General features: G+C 38.6%; 1 protein-coding gene across 2 annotated transcripts in view; it reads right to left on the bottom strand.

The window, feature by feature from the left end:
* unc5a (unc-5 netrin receptor A) overlaps positions 1–14,027 on the bottom strand; it is a 200,104-nt gene extending 186,077 nt beyond the window's left edge. For both annotated transcript variants that reach the window (XM_023834611.2, XM_023834612.2), the window contains exon 1: positions 13,900–14,027. In XM_023834611.2, coding sequence (XP_023690379.1) covers positions 13,900–13,990 — 91 coding nt within the window. In that variant the 5' untranslated portion in view covers positions 13,991–14,027. The remainder of the gene's footprint in view (positions 1–13,899) is intronic.
* Between the last annotated feature and the right edge of the window lie 467 nt (positions 14,028–14,494).

Genomic DNA, 14,494 nt, shown 5'->3' with positions numbered 1-14,494 from the left:
TCATGTTATATATTCTCACTGTATAGAATGAAGATTCTCTCTTAGCTGTAATACCGTAGTACTGTATTGCTGTTTCTTGCTTTTTGGCCCTTTTCAGATCTGCAGTCCCCTGTTTAGACTAAGGAATTATCTGCTACGTAACAGAGTATGCTCAAATGTACTTTTCTTTGGTTCTAAAACCATAACAGAAAATCGTTTCCTGTCTGTACATTTCCTTGAGTTCTTCCTTTTCTTTCTTTTTGTACTGGGGACAACTCCCTGTTTTTCACAGGTTTCCTCCCACAGTCCAAAGAAATGCAGTTCAGTTCAGTGGCACCTTTAAATTGTGTGAGCACTGTGTGATTCTCTGTTGTTTGGATCCTGTCCAAAGGTCACCCCTGCCTGCCTTTTCCCCCCATGCTGTCTTAGATTAGCTCCACCCCTAATTTAATTAATGTAAATTAAGGTGACAAAGCTGTACAATGGGTGAATGTTTTTGTACCCACTACTCCCGACTTCCATCAAGAAGTGTTCAAACAACATAGCAGCCGTTCTAATTGCATTGTTCATCTCATAGAGCACATAAAGTACAACTTCACAAAAGTTCTTACATCAAAGTGAAGGTGGGCTTGTTTGTATGTGTTTGTAGCAACATCCATTGATGAGTTCAATTAACCCAAAATGGTATCCTTCATGGGTCATGCCAGTAGTAAGTTTTAATGTTACTTTACTATTTCTGTAAAGGTAGACATGACACATTGTCTGTCAAGCAGAGGACACAGAAAGACCACACCAACATTTCTTTACAGAACAAAAATCATCCAGCCGATTCAGGTTTATTTGTAAATCAAACATATCATTTGCTATGAGCGTATGTTACACCAGCCTCAGAATCTGTATTAGTCCAGCGTCTGTCCTTTGTAGCCCAGTTTTCCATGAATTCTCACCATTCACTACCACTGGGTATATATTTCTTATGCAGAGCAAGGGTAGGGTAATCTATTTCTGGGTCACGATCATAAAACCTGATGTATTAGGTTGTCAACTAGGTCAAATCAACTGGCCAAATATGTGCATAAAGACGTAGAGTGGAGGGAATAAATGCAGATTAAAGTTCAAGCATGATGCCCATTAGTACATATATTTACAACAATTTCATATCAGGTTTCTGCAAAAACAGTTAACGTTTTCTCTCTATCAGTTTTGAGACTATCATGCTAACATGGGAGTCAATCAACAAAACAGTGATGCAGTTACGAAAGAATAAATGAGCCAGAATTTGATATGGACTGGAAATAAAACCCGGGATTATACTTTTACAAAACAGACACAGGAGTTATACTTGTTAAATGGCTACCCAAGGACATGCTAATCCAGTTTTAGCGCTCGGTAAATTACTGTAATTTATACTATGATACATTTATGCACCATACAAAAAAAAACTCACGTAGCACTCATACAATGCAAAATACATCTGAAAAAAACGGACCATGGCTTATGTGTGCAAAGTTGTAATTAGTCAACATTATCTATCCATCATCTAACCGCTTATCCTGGATGGGTGGCTGGATTCCGTCCATCGTAAGACGCACCTACGAATTCACGCACACACGCATTCATACACTACAAGGAAAATCATAGACACCAGTTAGCCTAACTTTGTGTTTTTAGATTATGGGAATGTCAATATGAAGACATGCAAAATCCACACAGAGAGCTTAGGAGGATCAAAAACCCTGTTGTTCTCATTTAATAAGTAATAATACTGTTATTAAAATCCGAAAGTCAGAAGTACTGAAGATGGTGAAAATGCATATTTCAGCCACCACTGCAAGGCTAGCTAAATCAATATTTAACACAGATTTTTTTGTATAGGTCATGTCCTTAAAATTTAATCAGTGTGACAATAATTTGAACATATAAAAATCTGACATCAGTAACATTTTTTAATTCTATGCCAGTGGTACATTTGTGCTAAATAGTTAGAAATCTTGTTAAAGTATAATATTTGCACATCTGACAAGAAGGGAATTTTTCTAAAACGCTAATTCCATAGAGTTGATACGATGTCGGCCTTCCCTATTTTGGAGGTCCTTTAAGTTGTATTATCCTACAATAATGCAATTCTCACTGTTTTCTTTGCATGCTGTTATGGGATAAACAGTCAAACACACCTCTGCATGCTGATTCTGTACAAGCCTGTCCAGAGTAATGCCCTCTGCAGACCAGACGGCCTTCATCTTCATTCATGTACAGCTAACTGTACAAGCTGGTATTAAATCTGCTGTATAAGAACAGAACGTACGTATATATGCAAATATTGATAAGCCTAATTTCTGTAGTAATATATTTGAAATCTTTAGTAAAAATATATACTTTGTATCTTCACATGACTTTAGAAATTACAGTACTTGGAAGATTTCACCTGTATGTGTCAGAAGTACAGAACAGCACATTTAAGTAATAAAAGCCAAAATATAATTTATTGGTGAATATTTAGAAAGAAAGCTCTATTGCTCTATTCTTCCTTTAATACAGTAATTGCATGCATTATTCTCAGTCCCAACTTTATAATACAATTGTTATGAATGTGATGGTACAAAAAATTCACAGTTCGGTACAAATCTTGGTTTTGGATTCACTATATGACGCAATTTTGGCACAGCAGGAAACACTTTTTCCAAATTATTTATTATTAAAATTACAAACATAATTAGGAACAGCTGTAAACGAAAAACAATGTGTTTGGAAATGTTTCTGAATAACAAAATCTAAGGGACGCTTATTTTCACACTGTGAAAATAAATATGCAAAATAAATAAAAGTTAAAAAATAAGACTCCGTCATAATAATAATCAAGTAAATCGTATGCTCTCTGCTGCCAGGTGTGACTGCGTATCGGTAGTGAGTCACACCCTATAGACACAGTTATTTTCAGCCTAGTCTGAATTTCCTGGCAAAACACCTTAATTGCCTCACAGAGCAGACCAATAACTTGCAGAGACTGTTTCTGTACACAAACTCGAATGATGTCGCTCAGATGAGTTAGCATGTTCCAGCAATATAGCCAAGATCGCTATATAACAGAGCCGACAGACAGTCTTAGTATCAACTACTCTCTCTCCTGTGTTTCTGTAGTTTATTAAGAAACCAAAATGTTCTCAAGCTGCTAATTATGACTGACTTTAAGTAGCTGTAATCAACTCACAGCCACAATTAGAAAAATGTTTTCTGTGTTGAATATCTACTTGTGAATTTATGTTCCAGCTGTGTCAAGAAATGTATTTATTCACTTCATTGTGCATTCCCAACCAAAAATGATGTAATTGAATGGCAAGCATACACGCACCGTTACAACCCTAACACAACAACTGATTAGGCAACAAAGTGCCACCGAAATTGAAAAGCTGTATCTTTCTCTCTTCTATGAAATATACCCAACAATTGAGGGTCAAGCTTGACCCCTGGCATCCATATCAACAACATTTATCAAGAATGTCCTGTCTTCTGTCTGGGTTTCCATGCTTTCCAACGGTATAATAGAGGTATAATCATGCCAAGCCACCAAAAACAGCCCATATCCCATACAAACTGCACCCTTACTCAAAGTCAAATAAATATCAGTAGGTGATCGGTGAAGCACTGGACACACAAACCTACACATGACTACACAGCTGTTTTGCAAGTCCTGCATTATGACCATCCTGCACCTGTCATAGCATCATATAAAACATTAGGTTCCGAAAATGTTTTATGCTCGTTGTCTTGGAGGATGGTATTTCTGGGCTGGTAGGATGCATTAAGACTTATCTGAGGACTAGTCCATTCTTAGTCCATTCAGATTATGCAGCTATTTCTGACTTGGCTATAAGCCTTCTAGGCCTGACTGTCTCCAGTTCGGCGCCAGCAGCGACAGCACTCAGCCATGAGTCCCGGGTCACAGTCAGATGGGGGTTTAAGAGCTCAAAGATTACATCCGCTGCACACCGGTCTCCAATTAAAACTACAAAAAGGTCTTCTGCTCTGACCGGAACGGTGCATGTGATGCTCATCATGGAAAACTTGATATTTAGGAACGTTACAATTCCAGATGGTCTTAACACAGCTGTTTCTCTGAAAGTCTACAGAGTATGGAACCTTACTGACAGAGCCACTGTTGGATATTAGATTCCTTCACCTCAATGACGTATCCACCTATTTTGTCCATGCTGGCCCTAATCATAAAGTTGCAGTAAAAAAAGTGAACTTTTATGATGATATTTATACAGTCTAAACCAGAAGGAATCAGTTTAATCACACAACACAGTCCACAAACTCGCTCATCCATCCTATAGTAAATATCTTCTCACTTCAGGTTAATTTCTGGCATCAACCTAGGGTCTCTGTGATACTCCATAAAATCCATAATTGTCAAGATTTCAGTACTTCTGAATTGCATTACAAAATAGCAACTAAGCTGTATCTAGACTAAAACTCAGATGCCCCTTAACCAAATTAAATACCTGCTCCTTAGGTTACTGTAAAATGCAAACTACTGAATGTCTATCCATTAGAAAACAAAGCTGTTCAGCTTAATAATATAATGTCGACTAATGGATTTATTTAGTAATGGATTTATTTTTTTTAACAGAAAGTTGCAGCTCAGGGCTTGAAGGGACCCGAGCAGCCATCCTTAATGAAACCTTACACATCACAACTATGTAATATAGAACCTGAATTGCCCATATCACGCCTTTTAGTTTACACATCCCTGGGGTCATAGTCATCATCCAGCTGAATTTAGTGACCTACTTTTCAGACGCACCTGATAATTTAGACAATGCTGTAATAATAGATCACTTTAATTACATTCACTGATATTAAGAAGGACACTTGGCAAATCTTTCTGTTCCCCCAATGTTACTGGCCCAAAACACTCATTGTAGCAATGGTGGCATTTGAAATTATTAATAATATGGAATAATGTATATTTCACATACGGTAGTCATACTGATACAATCCCAGGGCTGCCGGCTCTCACGCATCTGCCGTGACATTCACGCTTTCGGACTCATGCATGCAATCTTACGGCAAATCTATATTATTCCATTATAAACCTAAAATTAGCTACATCAGGAACATTTGAAAACTCTAAAGACTATTTACAAGGTAATACAACTGTTACAGGCATGACGATCGTGTGCATTTGTGTGCAGACTTGTTTCAAATTGAAAATATCACCTCAGCCAGCTGACCAAAGTTGGCAACCTTGCAATCCCACAAAAGTATAACAAGGTGGTCAGATGGCACCCGGATTAAACGCTCTACAGTAATATGCAGTGCAACACACTTGAGTGCAAAAAGAAAAGTAAACTTTAGGTCATCCAGTCTATAGGGATGGACACTATCATAGAAAGAAATCTCTTTACTGTTAAATCTATAACGTTACACGTATTAAACATTTGTACATCCTTTTCAATTCAGTACTCACAATGAAATGAATGAATACATTTCTTGACATGAGTGAAACAAACTCACGAACAGATGTTCATCACTGAAAATATTATGGTAAATGCGACTAGTGCTGGTTACGATCAGTCATAATGTTGAAGTGAGACCTCGAAGACCACACACATCACTTAAATCAGTAGTTTAGTAACATTTTACTTTCCAAATGTATTACACCATCACTGAAGAAAAAGTAGTCTGTCACCTCGGTATACGGAACTCGGATATGTGGCTGAAAATGCATCCAACATATTAGCTCATTTAAGATGACATCATATGACTGTGTGTACTACTGTCTCTGCAAGTCCCTCCCCTGGACAGCTAAGGCACATAGGAAATTCTGATGTCTTTAAGGGTGGTGTTATCGCCACGGAACCAGTAGGGCCAGTAAGGCTGGGGCCCTAGCTTCTTCTACATGGTCAAACTTGAAATATACTGAAAGGAAGCATATCTATGAGAAAATACATTTATTTTTATAATTTGTTTCCACGTCTGCCTTCTTGCTCACTTACTCTGCATAATAAATAACAGACACAATGATTGGTTAATGCATCATGTGACCCTAACGAGAATCTCACAGATCAATGGTTTTTCAGCCCAAAACCGAAGGCTGTGTTGGGCCAGTGAATTTTATACTGTTACGTTACACCCCTACCCTTTATCCTGTTCACCTAATTTTCTAAACAAATAAAGAACTATCGCTAACCCAACAAATATGACACTTGATTTGTAAGCTGCAGCAGCAGTAATAATAATAACAGTATTGACATTCTAGAGTTATTAAATTGATAATTGACATTGATAATTTTTCCAGACAACATTTTTATAGCTGGAATAAAACTGGAAATTTTTTTATTTATTACTTAAAGATTCCCCAGTTGTCATGTTAGCTCAGGCTTCTGACAAGTCTGTAATATTACAAAACTCAGGTGATTTCTGACTGTTCAAGATACAGAAACATTAATTCACGCATTAGTCTACTGGACATTAGACTGCAATGCCTTTCAGGGAGCAAGACTCATGCACAATGAAAATTAAAAATGCTGAAATAAGATTTTTTTAAACACAAGCAGGAAATATCGCCACACCACACTGTTCTCATGTCTCTTCGTTGGCTTCCAGTTAAGTCCAGGACAGAATTCAAAATTCTCCAAACTTGTAAGGCATTAAAAGGTCATGGCTCTTGCTTATACAACAGAGATGATTAATGAGTAGAATCTTGTTCGCACTCTGAGATCTCAGGATGCCATCTTCCATGCAATTCTGGAATAAATAAAAGAATGGATGGCAATATAGGAAGGCCACTCTATTCCAGTATTTGCACCTAGACTGAAGAACTATTATTTTAATCTGTCCTACCTTCGATAATGAGTCGGTTGTTGCTGTATTCCTTTACATATTACCCAAGTAACTCAGTAGCAGTACAAGGCTGCTTTGCATCTTTCCTCACTTCCATGCAAAATTTGATTTAATGCTGCAAGGCTCAACTCAAATCAGATACACACCAGCACTGCAGACAAGATGCTATCCATCACTGGATGACAGAGGGCAGAACCAAAGACCATCATTACCATCTAAACTTTTGTCCTAAACACACACACACACACACACACACACAGAGGAGTCGTTTTCCCCCTTTTTTGCCTTAAGGCTGTTTTCTTCAATTTCCCCGTGTCTTTCATTGTCATTATGTCTGCCCGTGATGTGGTTCTTGTCAAATATTTGTTAGACATTGGGGAAATTATATTTGGAAAAATGAAGTGGACTGAATAACATCGCTTTAAAATTCTGTTTATTATTAAATCATAAATGTCAACAAAGTCAAAAAAGGACCCTATATGTAACACATAATGCTGATTTTTAAAAATAAGTTTACACGTATGATTACATTTTACACATTTTAAGTATGAATACATATAAGTATTACGTTTTATTGTTTTTTTCAAATTCTTTTTTTATATAACAATGCACTATAAACTAATATTCCAAAAATAATTTAGAAAGCAAAGTGAATAGAAGTGCTACATAATACAATTTCATCAACCTAAAACCATTTAGGGCTGCTGTTTGCATTTGTTAATAATATTCATACAGACACATAGGCATAGCAATGCCATGCACTGCATGCCATGGGTACACGCCCAAGCGGAACCAGCTCCTTACAAGGAATTTCCTCTGATTCTTATTCCATGCCAGTTACAGAAATGCACAATGACCTTGACTTCATAATAAGCACTGCTGAAGCAACAAATTGGCCAAACAATTACTACTGAACTTTTTTTAAACAAAAGTTTAATTGTTTGACATATCATTAAAATAGCCTTTAATTAAACAATTTGCTTTTCCTCTAATAGAAACTATTAAATAACAGTGTAAATGCACTGCTCAACATGCAGATGATCTCTTCTCAGGCCTTTATAACCAAACAAAGAGTGGTACAAAGTAATTCTTGTACAGTAATCATGACTGAAAATATAAGATTGGATTCTGCCTATCAGTGACAGACTTTGCAGAGGTTGTACCACATTCAGTGTCTTTATGTAAATCACGCCACAATGAAAATCAACACAAAAGACCTGTTTTGTGTTCAGTCTCCCCAATATCTGAGTGCCAACTGATGAAGCCTAAATAGTAGCAAGAGGGTTTTTTTTCTTTCCCAAAGCTGAGAGCCCATTTTGCATTCCCCTCATTTGTTTGCCATTGTCTGGGGTAGGTGGTCACTAAATGCCAAAGCATGTTGACTTGATTGAATTGCTTGCCTTGAGCTTTAGAGATCGGGTGCACAAACATAATGAGTGAAGGTCAGCGTGCGTCACCCTCTTCCTGTCAACAACATCCCTTGAAGAGAACCATTACAACCTTTGTTTCAACACTACACATTCAGCCTTATCAGCACCTGACTTAACTTGTGGCATTTAATCTGCTGCTGGATGGGTTTTTTTGATATACCCAGATGAAATGCAAACTATTCTTAGTAATTAGTAGTCATTTGTTGTGCCAGGCTGCCACACACACTCACACACTCACGCACGCACAGTTTTTGCATTTTTAGTTTTTTCATAGCAGTCACCGATTTTTATAAAATATAGGAAACCGGTCGCCATAAGGGAAAAAAACAGATATTTATCACGTTATGGGGACATTATGTCCCCATAAGGATAGGTAAACCTGCTCGCTCACACACACACACACACACACACTCTCTCTCTCTCTCACACACACACACACACACACACACAAAGCTTGGACAAATAATATTGTGAATGGGTTCACAATGTGGCCATATTTCTTGTTTCCACAAAATTAAAAATGTTTTGTACATGAACCCATTTTCTCAGCCTAGTGCCAGATTTTTTTGTCTGTCCGAAATTCTAATCAGGAATCAACACCTTGTAGTTAGATACAGAATAGTTCCCCCTAGTGGTAATAGTTAAATATACTTCCAGATCAGTGGCAGCTGCTGTTGTAGGAGATGCAGAAACACATATCCATAAATACCCATCCATGTCCTATCATCCCATTTCAAGCAAATTCTAGTCTCCCATGCCGTTGGAATCCAAAAAAATCCTATTTTGCGCCTCAAGTTGACAGTCCCGTTGCTGCAGGAATTGCGTGAATGTAGCGTCACAGAAGGGGCAGCTATTAAAAAGTGCAGCTTCTCCATGGTGGCCAGCCGCAGGACTTCGGTGCAAGTCCCACTATGCCGCCTTTAGGCGCGCTGCCCCAATAATCGGCAGCGTTTTCACCCGAATAGGAAAAATTAATACTGGAGGCGTTCAGTGCTCTCAAGGCAGACACACGGGGGAAAGGAGGTGGACTTTGTAACAGACTCTGTGTGCAGCAAAGCTCTTTTTGGCCTGCTGAGGAAAACCAGACAGCCAGCTGATCCTCTCAGCCACCTCTCTGCCCCCTCATTCCCAGTACCATTACTCGGAGAAGGAAGAAAACAGGCATATGAAGTACTGAGGAATGCATTTTGCATTGTTTTTCACCTGACCTGCAGCACGAGTTACCCTTATTTATTGTGTAGTATTTCATGCAGGTGAAAAAAAATGTGGTAAAAAATCTTTTTTCTTTGGAAAGAATGTATATTTGTGGCTAATTCACGCAAAGACAATAAGACCCTAATGCACGAAAATGGTAAATTACATGCCTGAAAGTGGTAATCACCGATCTCCATCAGTCTGCCATTCCGATTCAAAACGCACAACAAAACCCGAAATCACAGCTTGATCGCCAGAGAAATCTGCCATTTTTCCTCTTAATTTTTCCCATTTTTACCCTGATATGCAATTCCCCATTGCTTACTGGTTTTTCCTGCCTTATATATCATGTAAATTCATTGAGTTGCTACTGAAGGTAAGAAAAGGAAATAATTTTATGTAAAATTTGATTCCTGCATGCAGAATATGAAGTCATTGCTTACAACAAGAGGAACTACATTTTTTATTTTTTTATTTTTTGGGGGGGGGGGTTCACTTCATTTGCAAATCCAGTGACCCATCTTCCAACCACTTGTCCTGGTCAGGGATGTGGGGGGTGGGGGCACTTGGGGGAGGTGCACGGGACACAGGCTTGACACGCTGGACGGGGTGAGACTGCATCACAGGGGACATACATTCACACTCATGACCACAGGCTGATGGCAATTGAGAGGTTGGTTAGCGGGAGGGAACCTGATTACCCGAAGGAAATCTGTGTGACACGGGGAGAACACGCAAACTCCTCACACACGGAGAGCGACAGCATGCAAATCCCAACCCTGGAGGTGCGAGACAGCGAGCCCCCATGTTGCCTTTCTCTGTGTTGTGTGTGTTTCTTATAAGACATCTACAGCAAACTCTTTCACCTGGGAGACGAATTTCAGTTTCGTTTCATAACAATAATTTATGCTAATTCCGGTTTCTCTTTTGCCTATATTAATCTTTCACGATTCAGTGATGCAAAAAAAAGACAAAAAAAAAAATCTGTTTGGTCCCAGGGTATAATAATCAGAAGTAAATCTCAGAAAAATCGTGTCCCAAAGCTGCAGGCCTACTGTACCATTCTTCTATATACCTTCTTTTCTTTCCCATATAGATTATATCCTTCAGGAAAAAAAAAGTATAAGCAACCCTCATAACTTAACCCTTTCTCCCCCATGTGCAGCTCACACTGAGGATGCATACAGAGTTTACTCTTCTCGATCTTCTTCTACACCATCTGCTTTCCAGCATTTTCAGCTCCAAACTCTTAATCAAGCCCCAAAAATTGTTTAAAAACAAAAGCAGCATTTACTGGCGCTATAATTATCTAGCACAAAGATGATTCGAGGCTGTCCTTTCGGTCCATGGTATTAATTATTTTACACAGATACAAAAAGGTGCATTCTTCAGAAGCACGGATATAGAAACACTCTACGGTCTTTATTTCCGTCTGAAGGCGAAAGCTTCTTCATGTTCAGTCCTCAGCGATTCCCAAAACATGGAGGAAAGGAAAATGTCCCAAAGTTTCAACACAGCTGCCATATGCTGTAATGTACAATGACAGGATTACCTTAAGTCTTCATTTTTCCACTGAATTGCTATCCAACGTCACGTGCAAAGGCTTTGATGTTTATGGGTGCTTTGTCAGCAATTCTCATTATGCGTGGGATAAGGATTATGCTTCCAGTTTAGTTGGTCTCAACCTCATACAGAAAGGAAATACTTCTTAAATCTTATTCTAATATACATTTAGACCCATGTATTCAGGAAGTGGTTGCAAATTCTAATTATTTGCATTATATCTCACAGCGAATACACTAATACTTGCCATTATACTCACAACTGTTAATCTGACATTTAATAATTCCAAAAAAAAAAAATCAAAACAATGATATGTGATTGCAAACACAAAACTGCTATATATTCATATTTAATCAATGGATACTGCTTCACTTATCGCTGAGGGGGAATGGTAAAATCAATCGATTTTATGGAAAACTAAAACCAACCCATATTTAATAGATTAATTACTTCCTATGTTTGTCAGAGGCTGTTTATTGCACTGACTGGTTTTTTAAGGTTCCTCATCTCACAGTTGAGATCCACCTTTTGTGCAACACTGCAACATGCCATATAAAAGTACCGGGAATTCATTGAAAGACAGCATTCCTGGAGCAAGGCTGTTTACTATATCATAACAATTTAGTATTCATTCATAAATGATCACAAAAGCCCTTCTACCCCCTGTATTACCTGCTCCCAGTTCTGTAGCACTCACAATTATCACAATTACCTTACCTAGTTAGTGTGTCCATAATAACAAACAGCTTAAAAATATAAAAGACATATATATACACTAACATGATGCAGAGCAATGCAGCCTTTATGCAATAATAAATCTGACTGGCCATTGGCCAGCAGGCTCCCAGTGTGATTTCCCCTATACACTTTTCAGTATTCCATCAGGCAGCTCACTCACATTTCAGGAATAATTCTGCATGGTTTGTTCAGCTCGTTTTAGCAAGATAGGAGCAACATTTGGTTTCTTTGCCTGACAAAAACACAAGCTGGGACTTTCCACAGCAGAATTCCCAGCAATATATAAGCATTTGATAGTCTGAAGTCTATGGCAGGGATCTAGCTGATGTCTTTATGGTATTGATGTGAAAATAACACTGAATGCTAAAATAGTAAATAATCCTTTTTACAAGGCATAACATTGATAAGCTCATCACAATAATGTGCTGTCTGTGGTATATTAACAAGATCAGAAAGGGACTGGAATGTATGCAGAAATACTCCATATGAAGGCTATGATACCATTCACACATCACTTCCTCTATAAATTCACAGCCCCTCACTGTGAATGGACTTATCTGTGATTTCAAATTAACAGAACAAAAGCTGATTTTTTTCCCTTATATAAACACTTGCAAATCCAAGCTATCGCACAAGATAAGGTCTTAATAACAACAAATAATAACTATTATTCTTATTATTGCATTTTATTATTATTAAATTAATAATAATAAAAGCTTGTTCTGAAAATATACTTCTAGGAGGTGGTTTTTGTTTAGGAAACTAGCGTTACTTTGTACATTACCGTTTCTGTGCTTTTTTTGTTTTACGGACATACAAACGTTCCATTCTCCGGCATTTCTGCAGAGGTAATGTAAGCTTCAAAACAAAGGGAATAGTGGCTCTACAACATTTTAGCACACAGTGCTGAATTGAGTTGATAAAGCCGTCATTGCCGGGAGTAATTAATTAAAACAGTCTCTAAGAGAGGCTTGTTTGACAAATAGAAAACACCCAATAATTCCTTCATTTAAAAAGTTTACTTTACGGCTCTGCTTTACGCTCCTAATTACAAATACAGAAGCAAAGAAGAAAGTCCAGCTGTTTTGATGTTTACTTACTGTGTGACTAGTTATTCACTGCACATTATAGGTGGGGTAGTAATAGCGCTGCGATCTCAATTAGGTTTTTCTTTTACACATGCAGTGTCTTATAGCTGATCTGGGTACAGAAATTACGCGAGCAATCAGTTATAGTTTAGCATGGAAAAAAATCACCGTAAACATAGGAGCTTGTCATACAGCGACCGTCCTTTTAACTCGCTTTAGACACTTTGATTGCTTATGCATGGTATCACTTCTGCGCACACGGGCTTGTAATCTTATGTCCTGAAAAGCAGCTCTGCTGCTACTTCAGAGCACGACTGGTGCGGCTGTCAGAAATACTGCAAATGCAGCAGGACGGCATGACGGAGGGCGACACGCTGTTAGACGCCTTCGCTTTCCGTCGCTGACAAACACCGAATTTCTTCAAAGGCGCATCATCAAGTCACCGGTGCGCGAGAAACGCGGACGTTTTGCAGATTTTCACCCCCTCGCGCAGCCGCGATGCCACCGTCTTAAAGACATTGCGTTTAAATATGTAAGTTTGATTTCCCAGACTTATCCGTTATTTTCTTCTAAGGCATAACAAGTATTTTTTTTCTTGTGAGAACTTCAGCGACACGGCTGTATTAAACATGCAGACTGGAAAAATCCTCTGTTAATCCATGTGCTACCTACAAGCAAATGCACAAAGATTTTCTGTAAAAATTCAATCAACCATTGCAAAGCATTAAAGACTCAACAGCTCCTGTCGTCTCTACTTAAATCTTAGGTTTATGTAAAGACGGGGTACAAAACAAATCGAGAATACAGCACATTTAACTGAGACTGTCAATATTAGATGGTGCTCGGCTGCATCAATGAAATCATTCTCATCAAATCATTTATAAAACTAACGCCACTTTCATAAACGCGAGGCAACTCTCAGTGCCTGGTAAATACAACGGGAAACACCAGCATCTCAGATACCTCACAGTATATTATTGAAATACATGCATTCGATAAAGCAGGAATCCGTCGCCTACTACGAATCTGATCCGCTGACATAAAGAAAATGAATAACTTACCAATGCAGGTAAATCTTGCGAAAAGAAGCAGGCTCCCCACCAGCATTACTCCGGACCTCACGACGACAAAGGGAGCCAGATGTAACAGCATGGTAATTATCACGGTGAAGTTTCAACAAAGGAGGAGGTCAACAAATTTGAAAGTAGCCTGTTTGTTCGGTATGTCCGGAGCGCAGCTCTTGCTTCTCCTGCCAGCGCCTCCCCGTCAATGTGATCTTTCAATAAACAGCCTCGGCCAGGACTTTGCCCATCGGGATCCCCGCTGTGCGTCTTCGTTGCTCAGAAACAGCGCATCACAGGTGTGGTAAATAATGGTTGCTGCGCTAACTGCTTGATTCTCTCTCTCTCTCTATATATAAATATATATTTATTTTATCTATTTATATTTATTTGGACTGGTTTTCCGCTTCGCCCACCGAGGAAGGATAGAAGTCTGATTCTCCCGATGTCTTCAGTATTGTCCTGGTTGTGATACACCACCTTCCCCGATACAAATTTCTTGCGAACAAATTTTAGTAAAGGAACATCTGCTTGCACAGCAATGCAGGACTGGAGACCTAGGAGGAGAGGTAAAGCTAGCGGAGAAGTAAAACCC

The sequence above is a fragment of the Paramormyrops kingsleyae genome, chromosome 10 (genome assembly GCF_048594095.1).
Source record: "Paramormyrops kingsleyae isolate MSU_618 chromosome 10, PKINGS_0.4, whole genome shotgun sequence".
NCBI lineage: Eukaryota > Metazoa > Chordata > Actinopteri > Osteoglossiformes > Mormyridae > Paramormyrops > Paramormyrops kingsleyae.
This window is presented reverse-complemented; position numbering and strand designations above follow the sequence as displayed.